Source organism: Hyperoodon ampullatus, assembly GCF_949752795.1.
Source record: "Hyperoodon ampullatus genome assembly, chromosome: 5".
Lineage (NCBI taxonomy): Eukaryota > Metazoa > Chordata > Mammalia > Artiodactyla > Ziphiidae > Hyperoodon > Hyperoodon ampullatus.
Genome location: NC_136918.1, coordinates 71,203,061 through 71,229,252, shown reverse-complemented (window position 1 = coordinate 71,229,252; position 26,192 = coordinate 71,203,061). Strand labels below are relative to the sequence as shown.

Genomic DNA, 26,192 nt, shown 5'->3' with positions numbered 1-26,192 from the left:
GCTGGTTTGGGATGGTTCAAATACAACAGTAAACACTTGCTTACTTTTATTTTTATGAAATGCTTCTCTCTTGCATACATACAGACAGAGATTTTATTGATGAGAAAGCTGATATCTGACAGTTACTTTCCTCATTTAAAACCCCAGTATGAGACTTCTCTCCCCACTCACAAGACCTAAAAAGGCCTCCCTCTGCCCTGTTCATCATTGGGCCTGGAAGAGCAAAGAACAAACATTCCCTTCAGGACAGCTCAGTCCTAAAGAAGAGAAGATGCTGGGCTACTCATGGGCTGTTACTCTTTCCAAACTCAGATGTCGAGAGAGGAGCCAGGATGATTACATTTATGGAGCTCCCTCCACACAGGAGGAGACGACAGGAGTGGGAAGACACATTCCACCCTACTATAAGTTAGTGAAGATTTCAAGAGTTAATGTAGGTGAAACACTTAGGGCCTGGTCTAGAGTCAGTACTTGATCAATGCAAGCTCTTTTAATTAGAAATCCACAGACTTATTTCTGGTTCCAGCTCCTCCATTAACTGTATGATTCAAGGCAAGAAACCACATCTGTTTGGTTCACTGCTGAATGCCCAGAAGCAAGAAGCAAGACTGGTGCCTTGCATAGCACCTGTAATAATAATAATAATAATAATTATTATTATTATTATTTTAAATAAATTATCCTCTCTGAATTTGTTGTTTCCTCACCCATAAAATGAGGAATTTGGTGTCTTGATGCCATTTAGATTTCTTCTTTGCTCTATTGATCTACTTCTGTAATAGGGAGTTGCAGCAAATCTTATACACAGTTTTTTTTTTTTTTTTTTTGAAAGATGAAAGACTTTTCTGCCAGCATTGGCATTTAGTCTTTGTATATTGAATTCCAACATTCTGAAAGGGCAATTCACTTAGAATAGCAACATATGTATAATTCTCTAATAATGTTAGGGTTAATTAATTTTGCTCTACCCCCCAAATATCCCAGTCAATAGTGCCAGCATTTTCTTTTATTCTTTATAATTTTTCAAAAAACTTTCATTTGGGGGTGATAAAAAGCATAACTCTATTAGTAAAGCGTCTAGAGCTACGCTACTATAAGTTCTTCTCACTTTAAAAGTTTAGGATTTTATGGAACAAATCCAATGTTGCCAAGCATTCAGAAAATTGTTTTAGAAAATAGTCTCTTCCTTGCCCTCTGAGCCAAAACCAAAACCATCCTCCAATTGTTACCATATTAGAGATGAGAAAATAGGCTTGGGTAGTAATATGACCGGGGCACAAAGCCAGTAAATGGCTGCACTTTGTTCTGAGCTTTTTAAGGTGTCTTTGTATCTTATTACTATCTTATCAAGCAGTTGATACTTATAATCATGTGCCCCATCCTCCACTACACAGCTAGAGAGTTAACATGCTCCAGAAGAGAACATGCACAGAACATAGTAGAATTTCGAAATTTTCCATTAGAAAATATAAAACTCCTTATTTACATTTGCACAGATTTGCCAGCAAAGACAAATATCATAAATCTAAAGCGAACAGCCTCAAAAGGCACAGTGAAAAATACCACAGTAGGTGAATGAATTCAGCAATTCCAAACACAAATGTTCTTCAAGACTCAGATCTCCTTTATGCCCTGCTGTTTAAGTTTGGAGTCTAAAAGACTATCTATCTACTTTGTGTCTGACTTATTTTCCTGTCAGACAGGAACTGGAATTTGAACTTTGCTCTCCAAAAGCCAAAGGCCAACTAATTTAGAAGGAGACTCTCAAAATCAGTGATGGTTTCTTCTAGTTTCATTAGTTCTGTCCAAAGTGATTAAAGGATTTGATTCCCAGATAACCATGATCCTTACTGCTATTTTTACAAATCACATTAATTTCTATACTTAATTCTGATCACTTGTGGCATTCCTGAGGCAAGTCTGGATTCATGCAGCATTCCAACTTTGAGTGCCTTTTCAAGTTTCCAACAGAATCCTGTGCTGCTGAGTGATGATACCTTTATTGTACTAGCCCCAAGGTGTGGAAGTTGTTTCCTGTGGCCTAGACTCAGCCCAACCCCTCCACTTGTTGAAACATCTGCAAATATTTTGTTCATTTCAGAGGCATCTGACCACAGCTAGCCTCCCATCCGCATTGCTTCCTTTTTCCTGATTGCTCACGGTAAGGCATCAATAATCTGGGAAGGCACTCAGCAAGAGAGAAACTGGGAGGGCCCAGGGATTAGAGTGAAGTGCTTGGAGGATAGTTCTTATGGGTTTTCTCTCATACTCATTCATTAATTGATTCATTCAATCATCACCATTTATTGGGTGGTACTAGGGCGATGCAAATATCAACAACAAGCAGTCTCTGTCATCAAACAGGAGACAATCTACTGTGTGCTACATTTATTGTCTCAAGTAGGGAATTATATTAATCAGCTTATAATAATAAACTATATTTACCAGGTGTCTTTCTATCTGTAAAGTTCCACAATTGCTTTAATTCTTATCTTTGGTAGGTATAAGGTTTATAGAATCTTTCATCTGTTTCTCCATTTTGAAACTACATAAAACTGAAAGCAATACTCTCTAAAGGATTTTGTAGATAATAATCATTAATTAATTTAAGAAATACCATAGGAATCTTTACTTGATAAGTGAAATGATAAATTGTGTAGTGCTGAGTAAACACATTCCTTCATATGTTGCATTTGCTTTAGTCCTATATGTTAAACTACAAAACTATATGCTTAACTATTATTAGAAAGGGACTATATTTTAAAAGATGCTAATGCAGTTGGATCATTTTTATGCTCTTATATGATATTAATTCCATGTTTAAAAAATATATCTATCTTGTGCACACATTTGCACGTTTTAGTAAGTTTATTATAATCAAATCATACAAAGATCTAATTAACTCATCCCCCGAGTTGTTGAGCAATAATTATCCCTTCAGAGCACCAGGAGATTTAAGGTGCATACAGGGTGGGGCCCATCCACCCAGGATTTCAAAACCACATGGCTCTTCAGGTCCTGTTGGGGCTTATCTATTTGCACGTCTCCCCTGCAGGAGTTTGGACTAATCAGGTCACTACATCTTGACTGCAGTCTCTACCACTCATTGTTTGCAACATGAATTAACATCAACAGACCACAGAGAAGTTAGCAATGGGAAAAGGAAAAGGCTTTAATACCAAGGTTGTCCCCAGGGTTCAGCAGGACATATATCCTCTATCAAGTCATCTGACATCAAATCCTACAAATAAGCGCAACCAAAAGGTTGAGCCATGTTGTCTGATGGTATCATGTTCTCCGGTTGCAATGCAGTACTGAGCAACCTGTTGTGAGTTGACAGGTCTTCCAGTTTGCTAAAACGGAAAAGGCAGGTTGTTGCTCCAGCATTGTTTCACTTTTGCTACAGAACATTCACACAGCATCATGCCTTGGCTAGTCTTCATTGATCTAGATTTTTTAAAAAAATAAATTTATTTATTTTTGGCTGCATTGGGTCTTCGTTGCTGCGTGCAGGCTTTCTCTAGTTGCGGTGAGCGGGGGCTACTCTTCGTTGCGGTGCGTGGGTTTCTCATTGTGGTGGCTTCTCTTGTTGCGGAGCACGGACTCTAGACGCGCGGGCTTCAGTAGTTGTGGCGCTTGGGCTTAGTTGCTCCGCGGCATGTGGGATCTTCCCGGACCAGGGCTCGAACCTGTGTCCCCTGCATTGACAGGCGGATTCTTAACCACTGCGCCACCAGGGAAGTCCCCATTGATCTAGATATTAATTGGACATCCTGGAAACTGACAAGGGTTGGTTCATTTCTCCTTCAGCCTTGGCTTCTCCCCATCCCCCATTGCTCCCTGTCTTGCGACTCATAACAGAGCAGTGCTATTAAATACAGTATGAAAATACACGTCAAGGGGCAGATGGGAGCCAGGTGCCTGAGAACTCTGAAGAACAAAGAGAGCCCCTGCGCCCTATGGTGTTTTGTTCAAATTTTAAAGAAGGCAGCCCTTCCTCAGGTGGATGGCATATATCTTAGGAGGTGAAGCTAGGGGCTGGAGTTCAAAGCCTCCCCACCTCCTCTGCCAGGCACCATTATGCAGTCAACAAACCACACAAGTGTATGGCGGCTGGGCAGAAAGGGTATGCAGAGCCTTACAATGATAGCAGAGGGCATTAAGAAAGATGTGGGCAACTTTGAAATGAAGAATAATGGAAAACAGGCAGTACTGAGTGATTTCATCTTATGATTTTCTAAATAGAAGAGGCTGATTAAGCATGGTATCTGCCTTCTGATTCAAGTTAAAACCACTTACCACTCTGTAGTGACTTCCTTTGCCTCTCAGGAGATCTCTTCTAAAAGCTGAGATGAGGAGCTAATTTTACATTTACACAAAGATGTACATACTGTATTACTATTCCTAAGGTGTTTTGCATTTAAATAGAGGCAAAAACATTTAAACATTAAGTAATCAATCAGTTTTGTCTGTTTACTGCTCTATCCCCAACATCTATAACAATGCCTGGCACACAGTAGGTCCCTTAATATGTTGATTAAGTAAATCTCTAATCCTAGACTTTCAGTCACTGAGCATCAGGAAAATACACCAAGATGGTCTCTTGCTTTCAAGATTCCACAGATCAAATTAGAAAGTCATCAAAAATAAGTTTTCTTCTAGGTACTTCATAGGCCAGAGGTCTCAGCTCTCTTATAAAATACCATCACCACAAATACTACTCAAATATCAATTATTTAAAACTTCCATTGCAGGGAATTCCCTGGTGGTCCAGTGATTAGGACTCTGTGCTTTCACTGCTGAGGGCCCGGGTTCTATCCCTGGTCTGGGAACTAGGATCCCACAAGCTACTCGGTGCAGCCAAAAATAAATAAATAAACATAAAACTTCCATTGCACATCATGAGCTATTTGTCAACTGACAATAAAACGTCTATAAACCAAATACATTATGTAAGGATGCAGCCTCCCACACTGTAGTTCAGTACTTGATAGACAAAGTACAAACAAAAATTGGTGGCACAGTTGTATTTAAACATTATTTTATACTTTTCTAATTTTATATATGGGCCGTCATAATTGCAGTGTATTATTTATAATATTTGAATGTATCACCTTCCTCCAAAGATCTCAAAGCACCTTTGGTGAGTAAGGAATAGTCCTCCCCACACCTCTGGTGAAGTAGGTATGCTGTAAGCATTATTTCCATCATACCAGGATCCCACATGAGTCAGTGGCAGGGCTGCATTACTCAAGACATTTTAGTTCACAGCTCTAACCATTAGAGGACTGCCTACACATTCATTCATTCACTCATTCTTTACTTCATTCAAAACGTTCATTTGATGCAGTTTGTTAGGCACTTAGGTTCAAGTCCCTATTTCCTTACTGAACTTGCATCATACGAACACTGCAATCTGTTAAAAAAATTTTCTCATAACAAATATTTAAAATTCAGAAAAGAGATTTTTCTGCATTTTGTGATTAATCCTATTTGTTTCATAGTGGCATACCTACCAGTGAGTCACACGTATACTAAGGAAATGACTGAAATACAAAAAAATTTAAAGATATACCTCTCTTATGTTATGGATGTCAATCATGTGTCTATAACATAAAGCTTTTTTATTTTTATATTTTGTTTGCCTGGTGCAGCTAAATACTTGCGCTTTCTGTGTCTAATTATAAGTTTCTGCTGTGTGTTATAGCTGAGTTGGTACAAGATGTTCAAGACCATGAAAGGATGAATGTAATGGCTTCCTCGTGTCATGGTCAATTATTTTTTTCAGTTCATTTGTCCTTTTAAGTAATCATACTGTTTGTACCCTGACTCTCGTACTGAATTCACAATTATCCCTCTTGCCAAACCATGCCTCCAGACTTGACTGTGTAGATTGAATTCCATGCACGCATATGCAAACCCTGTGCACCGCCTGTCGAACGAAGTAATATAAGCAAATTAAAGGCACATTTTAACGACCTTTGAGCTCCGTGTTAGAGTGGTTTTTAGACAGTTACCTACTGGGCAAAGTATAAGACACCGATTCACAGAAATCATTATCAGTGTGCGCCTCGCAAACGGGTTTGCTCATGGAATCCACCCCCTAACTGTGCACGTCGCATTTTCTAGCCCCTGGAAGGGGCTGATTCACCCCCAGCTCCCTCTGCCAGAGCCGGCGCGGCCAAGCCGCCGGGTCAGGGCCGGCGCGCCGCAGAGGCCGGGGTGCGTGACAGGCTGCACTTCCCAACCCTGACGCTGTGGTAACTGACTAAGTTCATCGCAGCTCGTCACGACACGCGCAGCCTCGGCGGCACGCGGCGTAGCGTGAGAGGCACCGGGGCCGCCGGCGCGCCCACCCCGAAGCTTTCGTGCAGACGCGCCTCGCCGCTCCTTGGAGACCCAGCCTGCTTGTCATCACGCCGCCGTTCTCAGGCTGCAGAAAGACGGCCTCCGGACGTCAACAAATAACCTGACCTCCCAGGCGGTGGCCTTCGTTCTTTTCAGCCTCGGCCCTGTCCCTCACCGCCCCCTGACGCACAGCTGCCAACCCCCTCGGAGTGGGAAAGCGCCGGGTCAACGTGGTCAGTCGCCCGGCAACGCCACTCGCCTCACATGCGCCCCGGGTTCCCGGCAGGCGGGGCTGCGGTGGGGCGCTGGGGGAGGGGGGCGCGCGACCTCCTTCCCGGGCGTCCCTATCCCGGGGCGCAACATCGGTGGGGCGAGAAGCTGCTGTGGCTCGCGACCGAGCTCCCGGGCAAGGCAGGCAGCGAACAAGCGCCGGGGCAGCTCAGGAAGCCGACAGGTGTCCTCGGGGCGAGACCGATTCCTCGCCCGCGTTCCCCTTCGCCCTCGTCCCGCCGCCCGTGCTGTTTGCTTTACAGCAGCGGAGCTGGGCACTTTTCGGCCTTAAAATGAGCGCACCAGCCGCTCGGGCTCAAGTCGGCGGCGGGGGCCGGGAGGAACCGGATTCTTCGCGGGCTTAGGCGGCCGCGTCGGCACGCGAGGCGGGCACTTGGCTGGCCAGGAAGCCCGGGTGAGCGCGGAAGCGGCGAGCGCAGCCGGCGGGGGCGGGGCCGCGGGGTTGCGTGACCCGCCGCCCGGCGGCTGCACGCACTTCTTGCCTCGGTCCGCCCTCCTAGCCTCGCCGGCAGCGCCGCCGCCATCGCGGGGCAGGAGCACAGGTGCAGGAGGGCGGCGCCCAGTTTCCACTTTTATAACCGCAGCGGGGAGAGGCGTCACGCTATATTTCTGGGACGGGGAGTGAGTTCATCGGAGAGGACACGGCGTCTCCTTGTTATCGGAACCTGGGTAACATTCGGTAATAAAACCCGCTCAGACAGGATGTATTAAACGAACTGGGAACCAGAGCTGGTCTATCAATAAGCAGTCGTTCCGGGGAAACTTTCCAACGAAAGCTTTACATTAAGAGTCAGGGCACACAGGTGCGGTTCGTGTGACATGCTATCACAGGAAGGAATCAGAGCAAGGACGGTGGCTTTGGGACGCAAATTTTGTGCACTCTGCGCAAGAATTAGTAACAGAGTGATGCTGTGCAAACTGTCATTCCTCCTAGAAGCATTCTTGCCAGTGTTTTATTTTAAAAGAAGAGGTGCCTGATTTTAATGGCGTAGTAACTGGAGAGCCCTCTATTACATGTTGACTCAAGAGTCCCAAGGACATTTAAAAGAAAAAAAAGTGACTTCACAGGACGCCATAATCCAAGTTCCTTCTCAAGATCATGTGCGGGAAAAATGTTTTTTTCACTCAGATATCTGTTTATATAATTCAAATATTTGTTGACTTGTAGATAAGTTTGGAGAGAAAAACAAAAATATAAACACCAAGACAGTTTAACACATAAGACCACTCCAGTCGTCTAAGCTCTCAAAATTCCACATTAACTTATTTTATTTATTTAAAGTTTGATTTGGTGGATCTATGCTTTTATTTATTTCCCTATTATTACCCTTGGGCCTGTGGTGCCTAGTTACACACACACTTGTTACACAAGTAACACACCATTATATAAGAGGGGCTTCTCCGGGGTTAGGATACCTATCATAAACTCCCAGAAGGCTCTTTCAGAAGACGCATGTTCACCTCTCAATTTACCACATGTGGAAAGATAGCAAGATTCACTGTTTAATTTTAAAATGTTCTCCCAGCTAACTCAGATTCTCACTTGTGTATGTAGGAACGTTTATTTTACCTGCCTAACATTCTTCCTGTCTTCTGGGACAGAACTGCCCCTTCTTGGATTCTGCTGCTGCCTTACTCTTCTGGACATGTAATTAGAAAGGGAGGTGTCATCATGTGTGGCCTTGCCTCCCTGGTCACCACAGTTGGTCAGGAGGCAGGTACCTGTCTCCTCCTGGCTTCAGTGATTTGGTCAAGGAATCGGTGTGTAACTCAAGGTGTGCTAAACAGTCATTTCCTGGCATTTTTCTACCTGGAGGTTGGGAATAGAAGCCCCTTTTCCTCTTGGTGTCAAAACTGGACTGTCAGCGACCACTGCCCTGCCACATGCAGACACTGTAAAAGAGAAAGGAACCAGCTTTCAGTAAGGGGTAGATTCAAAGGGCTGAGACTTTCCATGACTTCTTAGAGTTCCAGAGTTCTCAAAGCAGTCCTGTTTCCTGCTTTCTTGAAGCTTGGTTATTTAGCTCTTCTGTTGATTCTGTGAGGTACCTTGATATTCTAACAGAATATACATTGATAGTAATAATTAACAAAATGTATATTTAGAATGCTATGTGGAATACGTTTTAAAGATTTATAACGCTATTTGTAACTTTTTTTTCATAGAAAAAAAGAATAGAATTCACTGGGACATTCATCACCAATAAACTACATCATAATTTTAAACAGCTGCACAATCTTCTTGTTTGATAAGTCAATTTATTTCATTTTTGTATTTCAGATTTTTAAACATTATAAACAAGACTGTGATGAACACTAAATATATGTGCTAATAACAAAGAACTCTCCCAGAAGCTTCCAGCAGCCTTCTCTTGGAGAATTGGGTCATAGGCCCATTCCTGATTTAAATAACTGGTAAAGGGGAAGTGGCCAGTAGAATTGATCTAACCTGAGCTCATTCCTGGAGTTGGGCTGATTCACGTGTGCTTAGGGGTGGGGGGAGGGGAGGGGAGGGTGATGAGGTCTGGATTCCTGAACAAAAGGAAGAAGGGGGAATCAGGTGTCCACTATAATAGTTTTGAATATTTCAAGGTGTTTAAAACATAATGTATTAAAACACATTAATTTTTTCACCCTAAAAGCAGTGTTTAAGAGTGCTAATTGCTCTACACCCTTGCAAACCAGGGCTACTATCATTACTTTAATCTTTTTTCACCTGTTTGATAGGGAATTCCCTGACGGTCCAGTGGTTAGGACTCTGCGCTTCCACTGCACGGGGCACAGGTTCTGGGAACTAAGATCCTCCATGGTGCAGCCAAAAAAAAAAAAAAGAAAATTCAGCTGTTTGATAGGTCTGATAATAATGTTTGATTTTAGTTCGTAAGAAAATCTCTTTAAGATGATTCACAACTCCTTATTTAATGGTATTAAAATATTCTATTAATAGAGATATAACAAAATGACAGGAAAATTGCCCTAATTCGATTCTTATAAATTCCATAGCTACCTAAAATTATAGGCGCAGAATCATGAGCTTCATCTCTATAAAAGTAGAATGAAATCACTTCTGCCAATCACGTATCAAAACAAATGTTAGGCTCTTAGGTGCTTCATTAGAATCTTATGGAAATCTCAGAAACAAGTAATAATTTCATTTAACAAGTTCTTTAAAAAGTTGTTTTTTAAATGCATAAGGCAGTTGTCTTTGTTTGGTCTTTGAATTCATTAACATTTGTTATAGGCTAGATATTGGATGCTAAGGTTTAAAGAACTATCAGTGCCATATTTTTGAACATCAAATGCATTACATGAGTTTTAAGTCACTACCTTAGAGCTTTATTCTTTTTGTGTTTTTAAATATATTCATGAAAATAAATAAGTTCTAGGGATGTAATGTTCAGCATCGTGACGGTATTGTACATTTGAAAGATGCTAAGAGAGTAGATCTTAAAAGCTCTCATCACAAGAAAAAAAATTTGTATCTATGTGTGGTGATGGATGTTAACTAGACTTGTGATTATTTTACAATATAAACAAACATTGAATCATTCTGTTGGATACCTGGAACTAATATGTTATATGTCAGTTATATCTCAATTAAAAATAAACATATTGGTTTGACAAATATTAAACTATATTTGGCACACAGTACATTTTTGGGTAAAGCTCTCACCAATAGTGAACAGGCCACAAAAGAATACATTTATGATCATCAAAGGTTTCACTGTTGAGCTTGACTTTTAATATTTGAAAGTAGATGTTTTATTGCTTTAAGGCCTAACTTGTCTCATTGGAAATTTTGTTCAATAATCATATTCTCAGGGCTAAAAAGAGTTCAGTACACAATTTATTTCTGCACAGATGACAAAACATTTGAACTCCTAGAGAGAAGTACTATTTAAACATTGTGACCTTCATTTTATTAGGTACTCTAGTTTACACTGCACATGTGATGGATTCAAAAATATAGAGTCTAAACCCACAAACAGTATTTTGTGTTCAAGCCACCTGTAGACCAGAGTTATTTGGGGTTCAAAATACACAAAGCAGTTTTACAAAGGAGTCTAACTATTGATTAGCAGTTAAAAAAAAACAAAAGAAAATCCTTTCCACATTTTGGTGGGAATAAAATGTGGTAAGTACAAAAAAGCAGGTGGTCACTTGTAGCTGACTTTTTTTTTGTTTTTAATGAAGCTGTATGGGAAAAGTTATGAAAAAAGTAAGTATAACACAAAGTTACATTTCCAGAATTAAATACTTCTTGGGTATTTACATGTGACATCCATAGCAGGCTGAGGTCCCGTGGATACTGGCTGGCTGGCAGAGTCAGCTAACCCAATACAGGAGTCCCAGGTGCTTCTGCTTACACTCATATTCAGTCCAAGTACACTTTAGTGCTCAAGTGTTGGGTCATGCCCTTGGCCACTTCCATCATTTGAGTGAGAGTAAACAATAAATAGGATCTGACTGAGTTATGTTTGGAAGGATTCTCCATAAATGAGACATTGTGTATGAAATGCCAGGAAAGAGCCCAGTAAATGTTAGCTTTTAAAAAATTCTGCACTTGCATTGGATGGAACCCAGAAATAGCAGTGAAAGCCATTGTTGCTTCCAATCTGGGAAGCCCATCTGCAACGATTTTTTTCAAACTCTTGAGGATCTCAGTGTTGTGTTGTACTGTGTTCTGATTCACAGGATAAAAATAAAGTTGGGCTAACTGTAATTTTGTCATGCTCCCTTTGTACAGTTTTGAGCTCACTTTAAAATAAGCAATCTTGGGTAGACTTCCTGGTCTTTGTATCAGACTTGCAGACAAAGTACCTATTCTCCCAAATGCTTTTCATGTGGGGACAGGGAGAGGAGAGGAGGGGGCATAATATTACTTACCAGAATGAATGGGATGAATGACAATGCCTTGCTGGATAAATATCTTAGGTAAATTCAAATTCATAACAGAAGCATAGACACTGTGTTCTCACAAATCTTAATGCTACAACACAAAGGTGTGCGGACCATGTGGAAAGCCCTAGTTTATCACTTTACAGAGACTCTACTTCCAAAACTAGGGAGGTTGGTTTTTTTTTCCCTCTCAGGGGTCATTGACCCACAGGAGAAAAAGAATAATAAAGGGTCACAGAAGAGGTTAAAAGGAACTCAATTTGGTTCTCACTGATTATTTTTAAAAGTCACAATAAAAAGTGAAACTTACCTAGTTTAAAATTTAAGAAGAGGATAAAACAAAACTTTATTCAGTATGTCCAATGATGGAAATGCTTTAAATTCTACTTCAGTTCCAGTATGGCCAGTAATGGGGTGGGGAAAAGGACTGGAAAAACAAAAGGGACAAGGGAAAAAACCCTGGAGAGGTAAAGGGAGAGACTGAGACCAACCAAGAGTCAAAAAAAAAAAAAACACACACCAACAATGGGAAGAGGCTTTTTGGATTACTTTTTTTTTTTTTTAATTTTTTAAAAAACCTGTTTTGTAAAACCCTGTTACAACTCTTCATCTTTATCTTTTTTTTTTTTTTCCTTCCAGGCAAGGCTTTACTGGGAATCCTGCTGCAGTACTAGGGAGCGAAAACAACAAGGGGTGGGATAGAGGGGGTGTGGGGGGCGAGCTGGTTCCTTATATGGAGTGAGGGTAGGGGTGGGTCTGTGGTGTTCAGGAATACAACTTTTCACTGCTACTCTTTTAACAAGGTCTATTCTTCACAATTTATTAACTCTGTTTATCCTGTAAATTCTTACTGGGTGTACCAGTGTTCAGCAGAACTTTCTTTGATGATGAAAATGTTCTATATATGTGCTGTCTCATGTGGTAGCAACATGTGCCTACCGAGGACTTGAAATGTGGCTAGTGCAATAAAGGAATGGAATTTGAAATTCTATTTCATTTTAACCAAATTAAGTAGTCACATGTGCCTACCTTATTGGACAGTGTGAAGGTCTAAGGGACATTTACAGTGGAAGGAAAATCCGTCTCAATGTCACTGTAGAGATGAATAAGCACAGGTGAAATGAGACCACACAATGAATTACAGCCTTGCAGCTGGATCTTCTCCCATCCTTAAAGTGTTTCCTTATCATATATACAAAGTACTCAATAAATATTATTAACGCTAATAATCATACAATAGCCAAACTAGCCTCAGAAGAGTGATCTTGCTTTAGGTGTGCAATTCCTGTTCCAGATAAAGCACTCCATGGATCTGGATGCTAAACCCCCTAACCTAAACCCCCATTGTTACAAAATGAGAACAATCCTACTTCATTGTCCCTCAAAGAAACATGCTGAGGATGAACAGCTCTGAAAGTTCTTTGCATTTCTCATAAACATGCTGTACTTGACCACTTCATTGGCTGTCCTCTGCTTCCCTTAACCCTCTCTTCCATCCTCTAATTATTGCTTATCTTTTCCAAATGAAGAAAGATGCTCTCTTTTAGGGAGTGGAAACAAAGTCACTGGTAGGCATTGGGGCAAAAATATCAATCAGGTTAAGTGTATTTTGTATTTACTCAACCTTATTTCATTCAATAGTAGTAAGTCTCTTACCCGGCTAGCAAGCTGCGAATGTTCTATTTCTTGGAAAAGCTGCATTTTGGACCTCATAAAATCCTCAAAGGAGAGATCTGGACTATGAACGAGTTCCCTGCATGGATTCAGTCACTGAGCATCACCCCAGCCTGGTATGCAGTTGCTTATTACGTAGTAGGTCATCCATAAACACTTTCTTTTGAACGAAGAAAGGAAAGTAAGTCACGTGTAAGGGTGGGCAGCCTTCTACAAATTGTGGACTAGCGGGTCTCAAGATATCTTTTGAACTAACCCCTTCATCTTGACTACTTTTGGACTAGTATGAAAATTTTACTAACACCTTGCCAATTAACTTGCCCTCCCTGCAATGACTGAGACCAGAGCTTCCCTTTACACCCATGACCTCTACAGGCATCTCTTCCGCTCAAGAACAATAATTGCCCATTGCTGCGTCAGCCACCAGGACTCGGGGGCCTGACGTGAGATTTAGACGGACTTTGGCCTCCACCTCAGCCAGCGTCTCTCCAACCCGCCGCACGGCTGGGATCGTCTCCCTCCATCCCAGCAGTCGCCCCCACGGCTCCAGCCCACCCTCCCCTGCCTCGCCCTTCTCACCCATTGCCTCCCTCTCACAGCCCCCAGCGTAAGCCCAGCCCTTCTTCCGAGCCCCGCCACGAGATTTCCCGCTTCCGCGCAGCACTTCGGACCCCGGGCGGCGCCCGGGAGTCCCGCTTCTGCGTTGGGGAGCGGCGTGGGCGTGACGTCATCGCGCCCTGACGTCAGGCCGACGTACAGCACAGTGTCCTGGGAGACCGGGAAAGCCGTTTCGCACCCGGCATAATTGAAATCTAGGTGAGAGACAATGGAAGGTTTCCTTGAGCCCTGGGATGACCCGGTCCCCGGGCGCAGTTCCGGAGCGGAGGCGTGCTGGCACCCGGGGAGAGGGCCGGAAAGCCGAGCCATGGTCTCGCGCCCAGGGGATGGGCCCGGCGCCTAGCCTCTGACCCCAGCTGCAGCCCCTGTCGTGTCTCCGCAAGCCCGCCGGGCCCGACGCCCCCTTCTCCCCGCGAGTGCGCGGCTCGGCCTCACCCCGCACCCTCCTCCTCCTCCTTCTCCTCTTCCTGCCACCGCAGGTCCCGATGGAACGGGGTTAGAAAGGGACAGATTTCAAAGCCCCTGCAGCCGTTTTGGCTGGACTTGCAGTTGGTTTCTGTTTGGAAAATCCCGCCGCTTTAGAAAAGTCTTAGGACGTGGACTTCCGCTTCACCTGACCCTGACCTACCCATCTGTGGGTGATTCACACCAAGTAAATAGTTCTTTAGGGAAGGGCCTGAGAGCTGAACGTGAGTTAATGGCCCAACGTGACACTGGTGTCAGGAAGGGAATCGGAAGTGAGCAATCGGGGACGTGTCTGTATTTTTGACGTCATCCTGTCAGAGAGGAGGTTCACAAATACCTACGCGGCTGCTGCCGGTTATCACCTCACCTCCTGTCTAAGGGCAGTCTACAAAGTGTGTAATGTGAGAGAATAAAAGGGTCTCTTTTGATAAAAAACGTAAAACAATGCAAGAGCAAATTAAAAATTTTCCCTCTTGCCTAAAGGGAAAGAGACCTCTCGCCTCCCTTTCTTGGGAAACCTCTTATTTGTGAGGGCTTCCTCTATTCCTTTAATATGTATGCACATATTTTAAAGACCCAGAATGTTCTTCTGGAGCACCTGGGAGCCATTTCTTTAAGATGTAAACATCAAGGAAGATAAGGCCCCTATCTCCATATTACCTTGAGAGTTTCGTACTTCTAGTAACCACCTGCTTTGTCATAGAGATATGTATTCCTTAGAACAAACCCTCTTAGCTAGCACAGGTGGCTACTTCAATTACCAGTTGAATTTAAAACAAACTATGAAAGAGAGTACAGCAAGCTGTGCTGAGGACAAGTTATCATTTATCTTGAGAACATTGTATGTAATGGAGTGTATCTGTTTGGCTGTATTAAAAAGAGTGGGATTTCCTTCTGTCTTTGTAATCTCATTAGCAGATTAGCTGTGCTGTGCATCACAGTCTAGTTAAATGCTTATTCAGTACTAAAATTGTTTTCTCTCCGCATCATGGAGAGATTTTCTGGATTGGCAGGATATTTTATTTTTAATTTTTCCTCAGTAATCAGACCTACCAATTTTTCCCACTCGGTATAGTAAGGCCACAAAATTGGAATAGATTTAGAATAATGATACTGTTCCACGATACCTTGTTTATAGTGTCTCTAGATCCATGCTCTCAAATGAATTTATGCATGAAATTTAAAAATGAGATTTAGTTGGTAATTTTAGGAAAAATTCTGCTCCCAATAGAGTTTAATTAAGATGATGCCATCTTATTTTACCGATGGTGAGCCCATTGTAAAATGGCAGAAATGAGAATAATGAGCTTTCTGTGAGGAATGAGCTCTTGCCACATCACCATGACAGTCTGCCAAACATCAGATGATTATGTACTTGGCCATGTGGGCCTATGTTAACTACGTCAGTTAACTTTACCCCCCATCCCTGCACGCAGAAACACATTATGTTGATGTCAGAAGACAGCCCATTAGCTATTTGTTTTAAACAGCAGCTCATTAAAACGTGGAACTCTGTGCTACCACGGGGGATGGGAAATCCCCTCTTCCACCAATACTCACACAATTAAAAAAAATACTGCCTCTACAGGAATTTTTGTCAACTACAATTTTCCTGGCACCTTGCTATGTTGCTGGGGTTACTGTCTCTGATAGAGTACTATGCCTCTTCAGTCTCTCTTTGTCAAAATCTTGTCCTGAGCAAAAGTAAACCACCTCAGGCAGCCTTCACTAATTCCCTACTCCCATGAGAAAGATAAGACATTTCTTTTCCTGAACTTCTAGATTGTTCCTTGTCTACAACTCCTGGCCCTCAGGCCTTCTTTCCTGCTATGGAATTGTGCCTGTATCATCTTACTCTGCTGTCCCCCTTCACTACTCCTCTGTCTCTCTCTCTCTCTCTTTCTATATATACGTATCTTGCACTCCTGAAACTGGACTGTCTATTCTTTCTCCACATTTGGGAAAGATTTAAAAAACAGAACCCAAAGTGCCCCTTCATTCATATTGTGTGGTTTTATGAAAGTAGTGATAGAGTTTTGTATTGAATTGTTTTATTAGAAAATGAAAATCTACTAAAAGTAAAACATCTGCATAAAAATTATGTAAATGTCCATCTGTGGTAAAATTGGCACTTGGCTTCTCATGCTTTGATGACCCTTCTGTTCAGTGCCTGCATATCATACTTAACCTGATAACTCTAAATATCTTTTTCTGTACTTCATCATTTAAACCAGCATTCATGTCACAATTGCTTTTCTTATCTGCTGGACTAAAATACTCTATTTAGGTATTTTTTCTAGCAGCTTTTCAGAAAAAAAAAACCTTTCTTTTAAATGAAATGAATCGATCTGTTTAAAATTTTGTTATCCTTATTCTGTATTTGCAAAGCAAATAACTAGTAGTAAACCACCACAGAAGTTACAATTAGACTATAAAGTTCCAAAGAGAGAAAGTATTATTTCTAATTCAGTAGTCTCTCTCGAGGTCTCTCCTGTTCTATTGGCCTCATAACTAACTGAAAAAACCCATTTGTACCTTTTAACATTGAGTTGATGAAACAAACATCTGTTGAAACAGTTATCACCATTGATCCCCAAATACTCCTAGGAATTTATTTCTTTTAATTTGAATTTTCTTCACATTGTTTTAATTCTGACTCTCATCATCAATGTTTCTGGATTATTTTACTTCAGAGCTCCCTCAGTATATCTTGAGAAATTATGGATCGTCACATTCCCATGCATGCGTTACCTGAAGAAATCCAAAAGGTATGATATTATGTTATTACGGCACAACATTAGGAGCATTTTAACAGATAATTCTAAAACATGGGAGAATGAATTCAAATGTTTTATATTTATTTTAGTCAGAAGATCTGCAGTGAATTGGTGGGGTAAGGAAGGGAATAATTGTAATGGTCAAAACTGTAGAATTCAATTCTGTGCAAAGAATGTTCGGCCTGTGAAAGAAGACAGGTATATAATTCTGACATGGTATTTGACCAGGTGTTTGTGGAGCTCTTGTGAAAAGAGGGCTCCAGCAATGGCCAAATGCTATATTTAGATATTTTCCTAGCAGCCTTTCAGAAAACAAACAAACAAAAACTAATTAAAAAAAAAAACCAACTGACATAAATGGCTCTGTTTAAAATTTTAAGTGATATTTATTCTATATTTGCAAAACAAATAATTAGTAGTAAACCACTACAGAAATTATAATTAGTTTGTAACTTTTTATGATGCAAAAATTTTAAGTGTGTCTCTCTATAAGGGTCTATTTCAGTTTCACCTTAATTCTTATTTTACCGTGTTTTAAGGCCTTACATAGATATCAACTCATTTAATCTGGTTAACAATCAATTCTTTTTCACCATTGCTATGCTACTTTCCTCCCTGTTAATTTATAGCTGTCCTCAGGCAAAAGCATTTCTCCCATGTTTAGTTTGGCAATGCATACATTGCTAACAGCATAATTGAAAATATATCTCTTTGAAACTGATTGACAAATTATGAATTAAAACCTCAAACCTTAACTGTCATTAATCATTCAGTTTTTAAAGTAAATCTATAGTCAGCTCTTAATTAATCACCAGTCGTTAGTTTTTAATTAAAAATTGCAGTCAGCTCTCAGATATGCTTTTATCCTTTGTGCATGTTGTTTTGGGCTGCCTGTTAACGTTAATCATGCCATTGATTTAACTTGATGCTTACTTCTACTGCATGTTCTTTAGATTTATGTAAATGGCAATCTAGCAGGAACTGGAAGGGAAGTCCAGTTACCAGAAAAGACCTTTTAAACCATTGCATTTAATTTGCTTTACCTTTTAAGTATGAGAGTGTAAGCACAGAGGGAACTCAGCTCTGCTATGCTTACCTGAGAAATGGTGCCTAGATGTGTTTGAAGACATGGAGTGTCCTATCTCTCCCTCAACTGAGTTACTTCTGTGTACTAGCCTGGTGTGGTAGAGATTAAAAGAAACAAAACAAAACAATCTGTAAGAAACAATACCCATACTCAGATACCAATCATCTGTCAGGAAGCAGATATATAATGACATGAAAAAAAAAAAAACCCTGTAAAAGATAGTGTTTGATTTAAATGTCACATAAGATAGTATCTTCTCTGAAAATGGAGAAGGTGGGGAGAGGAATCCCTGAGTATTCAGATAGTCAAGGGAGGATCTTTATGCAGGAGATAGAACTGGAATTGGCCCTTGAAAGCTAAATATTTCTAGAGACAGACAGGGAATAGGGCATTCTGGGCCTAGAGAACAAAAGCTTACTGGTGAGAAGAAACTGGCCAGGTTACAGAATGTTTAACAACATAAGTGTTTCAAATGCGTGAAAGAGTATGTATTTATTTGAACAGTTTTTATGACTTGAAGAATGCGTTTTTTTTTAATGTTTAAGTAAATTGTTTAAAAACGCTAAAACCAAGCATTTTATAAATATGGTTATATTCTTAAAGCTTGAATGGCAGGCAGCTGTCCATATAGTGCAGAGAGGTGAGGAGGCCAGGAGCAGCTTAGTTGCCTAAGGTCCTGGACAAGTGAGCTGATAGTAGCCCTTGGCCTGCTAAATGTTTAGAGTATAAAGTGCAGCTTTGCACTTTTTCAGACCTAAGTTAGATACATTTGTACAACAAATAGTTATCAAGTGCCTATAATGTGCCAGACACTGTTTTGGGTACTTGATGATAAAGCAACCAAAAACATGTACATGCATCCCACAGCCTATTAAAGCTTGGTCTGAGCATGTAAGTTACTTGTTTTCCATAACTTCTTACCTATATTTGATTCCTCTAGATTGCCCGTAATGTAACTGGTTAAATTGTTTAGTGATCAGCCAGTATATCTATTTAGTCAGCTTGCGTACATCATTCTATACACAATCATGTTAGATAGATATATAGCTTATAATAGTAATAGGAGTACTTCAGATTACAACCATTTCATTATTAAGATAAAACAAATCTTTGTGTTTCATAGTGGCTTGGAAATTGTGCTACAGTTCTTTATTGGATAGAAAAAGACATGAGGTGGGTGGATCAATGTACAGTGACATAGAGGTCTTTCAAAGGCTTTTTTTTTTTTTCTTGTTCTTTTGTTAACTTTTTATGTTAGTTTTTATGCTGGCTATTCTTTCTAGAGAAGGCCCTGCTGTGTTTCCTTTTTTTCTGTGTGTAGTCAAGGAAGGTTAGTGTAGAAATCAAGGAAGGGAAGGGAAGGGGAGTCTTTCCCCTTTATTTCTTTCTGTACTTTTGCTGTATGATATGGAAATGGGATGGTTGATGAAATACATGAAAGGTATGTGATAAAGGAAATGAAAATGGCTGTACTACATTGTACTACTAATAGTAAAATAGGTAGCAGTAGAAAGAGTTGCAAGAAAAAGTAAATGTGTGTGTGGGGGGCGGGGGGACATGGCCACCAAAGGAAAAGTGTGGAGAAGAATGCTGATGATAATAAGCTCTAGTTAGAGAGTGCATTGCCTGATTAGAAAACGAAGATTGTTAAATCATGCCCCCCCTCCCTGCCCAGTCTCATCTTAGGGAATCTTAGGGAAGAAAGAATAAGATAATCTTTTGACTATCACTCCCTAATCTTTTTGCTTTTTATCACAATTTCTGATTGAGCATAAAACATGTTTCAGGTTCCCATTTCCCCAACTGGCAGAAAATGTAAAACAGGCCCATGGGCTGGACGGCAAGACCATACTTATCCCCTTTGCTGCTAGACTCCACAGCTTAATTCTATATGTACTTAGATCATATCTGTAAATCTACTCTCTACACTGAGCTGACTCCTACCTGTCTCTGACCTCCGATAAGCAGTAGCTTTGCTAGAATTTTCATCTAGCATTCTGAAAGCAGAATGTACCTGTAATGATAGTATAGTTCTGTGTTTGGGATTTTATTGCCACAGTTTAAAACTAAAACAACATTTATAGGTCAGCAAAGTAATAATTCTATATCTCTTCCGCCCTTGAATGTCCACCTATCTCAGAGACATATGGACTCCTCTTGTTAGAAAAAAAGCAATGAATAACTTTCTTTTTTGCTGTTTTTGCTAGAAGACATACACCGAAGTCAGAACAACCTCAACAAATCAGTGGAAAAATCACTTATTTTGCAAAAGTAGAACTGATCTCTTGTTTTTATAAATGGTGACAAAATAAGCACTTGTAATAGGATTTTAGCTTCAGGAGATATTTATTACCACAGGACACAAAGTAAAATAAAGAGACTGGAGTTATTTATTTTACAAAACAGAAGTGGCAGTGCAAGGGCTGGAGAGCACACTGTTCTTTCTGGGATAACAATCCCTTTCCCTACCAGTAACAGCTCATTTTGTCCTGTTTCAGTAAAGTAATTTTAGTACTTTGGAACTTTGAAATTTATTCAGAATAACAGTTTTATATTTCCAAGCACAGATTGTCATTGCCAGAAAAAATAAACTTAATTTTCCAGGTCATTTTGGGCCACTGTGGCTAGGGTCAGATTTTGTGTTCAGTTAAAGTAGAGAAAAAAGAGAAAATTGTCTTAGAAACGTTAGCGCTAGCATCCTGGAAAAGTAGTGATGTGTGTATGTGTGTGCGGGTATATGTGTTGTCTTTTTAAGCAATTGTGCTTTTGAAACTAATGACAAAAGAAACATAGGTGTGTCATGTATAATTTGTGTATGAAAACATTTCTTAAAATTGCTCAATAAAATTTCTTTATGGATTAATCTCTGGTATTTTAGTCCCAGATTTTCATATGTATATATAGCCTTAAACCATTATCTTTATTGTCAACATTATTTTTTTTTCAGTGATACATATACATGTATCTATTCTTTTTCAAATTCTTTTCCCATTTAGGTTGTTACGTAATACTGAGCAGAGTTCCCTGTGTTATACAGTAAGTCCTTGTTGTTATCCATTTAAAATATATCAGTGTGTACATGTCAATCCCACACTCCCTAACTATCCCTTCCCCCTAACCTTCCCCACTGGTAACCAAAAGTTCTTCTCTAAGTTTGTGAGTCTGTGTCTGTTTTGTAAATAAGTTCGTTTGTATCATTTCTTTTTAGATTCTGCATATAACTGATATAAGATATCTTGCTTTCTCTGCCTGACTTACTTTACTCAGTATGACAATCTCTAGGTCCATCCATGTTGCTGCAAAGGGAATTATTTCATTCTTTTTAATGGCTGAATAATATTTCATTGTATATATGTACCATATCTTCTTTATCCATTCCTCTGTCAATGGACATTTAGGTTGCTTCCACGTCTTGGCTATTGTAAACAGTGCTTCAATGAACGCTGGGGTGCGTGTATCCTTTAGAACCATGTTTTTCTCCAGATATTTGCCCAGGAGTGGGATTGCAGGATCATATGGTAGCTCTATTTTTAGTTTTTTTTGTTTGTTTGTTTGTTTTTGTGATACACGGGCCTCTTACTGTTGTGGTCTCTCCCGTTGTGGAGCACAGGCTCCGGATGCGCAGGCTCAGCGGCCATGGCTCATGGGCCTAGCTGCTCTGTGGCATGTGGGATCTTCCTGGACTGGGGCACGAACCTGTGTCCCCTGCATCGGCAGGCGGACTCTCAACCACTGCGCCACCAGGGAAGCCCTGTTTTTAGTTTTTTAAGGAAACTCCATACTGTTCTCCATAGTGTTTGTACCAATTTACATTCCCACCAACAGTGTAGGAGGGTTCCCTTTTCTCCACACCCTCTCCAGCATTTGTTGTTTGTGAATTTTTTGAAGGTAGCCATTTTGACTGATGTGAGGGGATATCTTGTAGTTTTGATTTGCATTCCTCTAATAATTAGTGATGTTGAACATCTTTTCATGTGCTTCTTGGCCATCTGTATGTCTTCTTCGGAGAAATGTCTATTTAGGTCTTCTGCCCATTTTTTGATTGGGTTGTTTGTTTTGATGATATTAAGTTGCATGAGCTGTTTGTAAATTTTGAATACTAATCCCTTGTCAGTCACATCATTTGCAAATACTTTCTCCCGTTCTGTAGGTTTTCTTTTTGTTTTGTTTATGATTTCCTTTGCTGTACAAAAGCTTTTGAGTTTCATTAGGTCCCATTTGTTTATTTTTATTTTTATTTCCATTATTCTGGGAGATGGATTAAAAAAGATATTCCTGCGATTTATGTCAGAGAGTGTTCTGCCTATGTTCTCCTCTAAGAGTTTTATAATCTCCAGTCTCACATTTAGGTCTTTAAGCCATTTAGAGTTTATTTATGTGTATGGTGTTAAAGAATGTTCTAGTTTCATTTTTTTACATGTGGCTGTCCAGTTTTCCTAGCACCATTTATTGAAGAGACTGTCTTTCCTCCATTGTATAGTCTTGCCTCCTTTGTTGTAGATTAATTGACCATAGGTTCAGGGGTTTGTTTCTTAGTGTTCTGTCCTGTTCCACTGGTCTATATTTCTATTTTTGTGCCGGTACCATACTGTTTTGATGACTATAGCTTTGTAGTATAGTCTGAAGTTAGGGAGCCTGATTCCTCCAGCTCCATTTTTCTTTCTCAAGATTTCTTCGGCTATTTGGGGTCTTTCATTTCTCCATACAAATTTTAAGATTTTTTGTTCTAGTTCTGTGAAAAATGCCATTGGTAATTTGGTAGGGATTGCATTGAATCTGTAGATTGCCTTGGGTAGTATAGTCATTTTGACAGTATTGATTCTTCCAATCCAAGAACATGGTATATCTTTCCATCTGTTTGTGTCATCTTCGATTTCTTTCATCAGCATCTTATATTGTTATAGTTTTCTGAATACAGGTCTTTTGTCTCCCTTAGGTAGCTTTATTCCTTGGTATTTTATTCTTTTTGATATGATGGTAAATGGGATTGTTTCTTGAGTTTCTCTTTCTGATCTTTCGTTGTTAGTGTATAGGAATGCAACATTTCTGTGTATTAATTTTGTAACCTGCAACTTTACCAGATTCATTGATGAGCTCTAGTAGTTTTCTGGTAGCATCTTTAGGATTTTCTATGTATAGTATCATGTCATCTGCAAATAGTGACAGTTTAACTTCTTTTCCAATTTGGATTCCTTTTATTTCTTTTTCTTCTCTGTTTGCCATGGCTAGGACTTCCAAAACTGTTGAGTAATAGTGACAAGAGTGGACATCCTTGTCTTGTTCCTGATCTTAGAGGAAATGTTTTCAGCTTTTCACCATTGACTATGATGTTAGCTGTAGGTTTGTCATATATGGCCTTTATTATGTTAAGGTATGTTCCCTTTATGCCCACTTTCTGGAGAGTTTTTATCATAAATGGGTGTTAAATTTTGTCAGGAGCCTTTTCTGCATCAATTGAGATGATCATATGGTTTTTATTCTTCAATTTGTTACAGTGGTGTATCACACTGATTGATTTGCAGATATTGAAAAATCCTTCCATCCCTGGGATAAATCCCACTTGATCATGGTGTATGATCTTTTTTTTGCAGTACGCGGGCCTCTCACTGCTGTGGCCTCCCCCGTTGCGGAGCACAGGCTCTGGACGCGCAGGCTCAGCGGCCATAGCTCATGGGCGCAGCTGCTCCGCGGCATGTGGGAACTTCCTGGACCGGGGCACAAACCCGTGTCCCCTGCATCGGCAGGCGGACTCTCAACCACTGCGCCACCAGGGAAGCCCATGTATGATCTTTTTAATGTATTGTTGGATTCAGATTGCTAGTATCTTGTTGAGGATTTTTGCATCTATGTTCATCAGTGATATTGGCCTGTAATTTCTTTTTTTGTGGTATCTTTGTCTGGTTTTGTAATCAGGGTGATGGTGGCCTCATAGAATGAGTATGGGAGTGTTCCTTCTTCTACAATTTTTTGGAACGGTTTCAGAAGGCTAGTTGTTAGCTCTTCTCTAAATATTTGATAGAATTCACCTGTGAAGCCATCAGGTCCTGGACTTTTGTTTGTTGGGAGTTTTTTAATGACAGTTTCAATTTCATTACTTGTGATTGGTCTCTTCATATTTTCTATTTCTTCCTGGTTCAGTCTTGGGAGCTTGTACCTTTCTAAGAATTTGTCCATTTCTTCCAGGTTGTCCATTTTATTTGCATACAGTTGCTTGTAGTTTCTTATGATACTTTTTATTTCTGTCGTGTCGGTTGTAACTTCTCCTTTTTCATTTCTAATTTTACTGATTTGAGTCCTCTCCCTTTTTTTTCTTGATGAGTCTTGCTAAAGGTTTATCATTTTGTTTATCTTTTCAAAGAACCAGCTTTTAGTTTCATTGATCTTTGTTGTTGTTTTCTTTGTCTCTATTTCATTTATTTCTGCTCTGATCTTTATGATTTCTTTCCTTCTACTAACTTTAGGTTTTGTTTCTTCTTCTTTCTCTCATTGCTTCAGGTGTAAGGTTAGGTCGTTTATTTGAGATTTTTCTTGTTTCCTGAGGTAAGATTTTATTGCTATAAACTTCCCTCTTAGAACTGCTTTTGCTGTATCCCATAGGTTTTGGATCATTGTGCTTTCATTTTCATTTGTCTCTAGGTATTTTTCTATTTCCTCTTTGATTTCTTCAGTGATCCATTGGTTGTTTAGTAGCATATTGTTTAGCCTTCACGTGTCTGTGTTTTTTACAGTTTATTTTTCTTGTAGTTGATTTCTAGTCTCATAGCATTGTGGTTGGAAAAGATGCTTGATATGATTTCAGTTTTCTTAAATTTACCAAGGCTTGTTTTGTGGCCTTGTACATGAACTATCCTGGAGAATATTCCATGTGCATTTGAAAAGAATGTGTATTCTGCTGCTTTTTGATGGAATGTTCTATGTATATCTATTAAGTTCATCTGGTCTAGTGTGTCATTAAGGCCAGTGTTTCCTTATTAATTTTCTGTTTGGATGATCTGTCCATTGATGTAAATGGGGTGTTAAAGTCCCCTGCTATTATTGTCTTACTGTCAACTTCTCCCTTATATCTGTTAGTATTTGCTTTATGTATTTAGATGCTCCTATGTTAAGTGCTTATATATTTGCGATTGTTACATCTTCTTGGATTAAGCCCTTGATCATTATGTAATGTCCTTCTTTGCCTCTTGTAACAATCTTTGTTTTAAAGTCTATTTGTCTGATGCAAGTATTTCTACCCTGGCTTTCTTTTGATTTCCATTTGCAATGAATACCTTTTTCCATCCCTTCATTTTCTGTCTATGTGTGTCTTGAGATCTGAAGTGCGTCTCTTGTAGGCAGCATATATACGGATCTTGTTTTTGTTTCCATTCAGCCACTCCGTGTCTTTTGATTGGAGCATTTAGTCTATTACATTTAAAATAATTATTGATATGTATGTTCTTATTGCTATTTTGTGAAATTTTTTAAGGTCTTTTTTGTTCCTTTCTTCTTCCTTTGTTCTTTCCTCTTGTGATTTGATGACTGTCTTTAGTGCTATGTTTGGATTCCTTTTTCTTTTTTTTCTGTGTATCTATTATAGATTTTTGGTTTGTGGTTACCATGAGATTTATATATAGCAATATATACATATATATATATTTGATTGTTTTAAGTTGTTGATCTCTTAATTTCAAATGTATTTTAACAACCTTGCATTTGTACTCTCCTCCCCTCAAGATTATTCTTTTTGACATAGTATTTTACATCTGATTGTTTTGTTTATCCCTTAACTGCTTATTGTGGGTATAGATGATTTTATTATTTTTGTCTTTTAACCTTCCTACTAGCTTTGTGCCTGGTTGATTTCCTATATTTACTATGTGTTTGCCTGAGCTTTTTCCTATTGTAATTTTCATATTTCTAGTTGTGGCCTTTTTTTTTTGCTTATGGAAATCCTGTTAACATTTCTTGTAAAGCTGGTTTGGTAGTGCTGAACTCTTTTAGCTTTTGCTTGTCTGTAAAGCTTTTGATCTCTCCATGAAACCTGAATGAGAGTC

General features: G+C 39.8%; 1 protein-coding gene across 1 annotated transcript in view; it reads left to right on the top strand.

Moving 5' to 3' along the window:
* Window positions 1-17,015: 17,015 nt before the first annotated feature.
* LEKR1 (leucine, glutamate and lysine rich 1) overlaps window positions 17,016-26,192 on the top strand; it is a gene marked incomplete at both ends in the record, with an annotated part of 264,064 nt that continues 254,887 nt past the window's right edge. Inside the window, one exon of the mRNA XM_079705454.1 lies at window positions 17,016-17,063. Coding sequence (XP_079561580.1) covers window positions 17,016-17,063 — 48 coding nt within the window. The remainder of the gene's footprint in view (window positions 17,064-26,192) is intronic.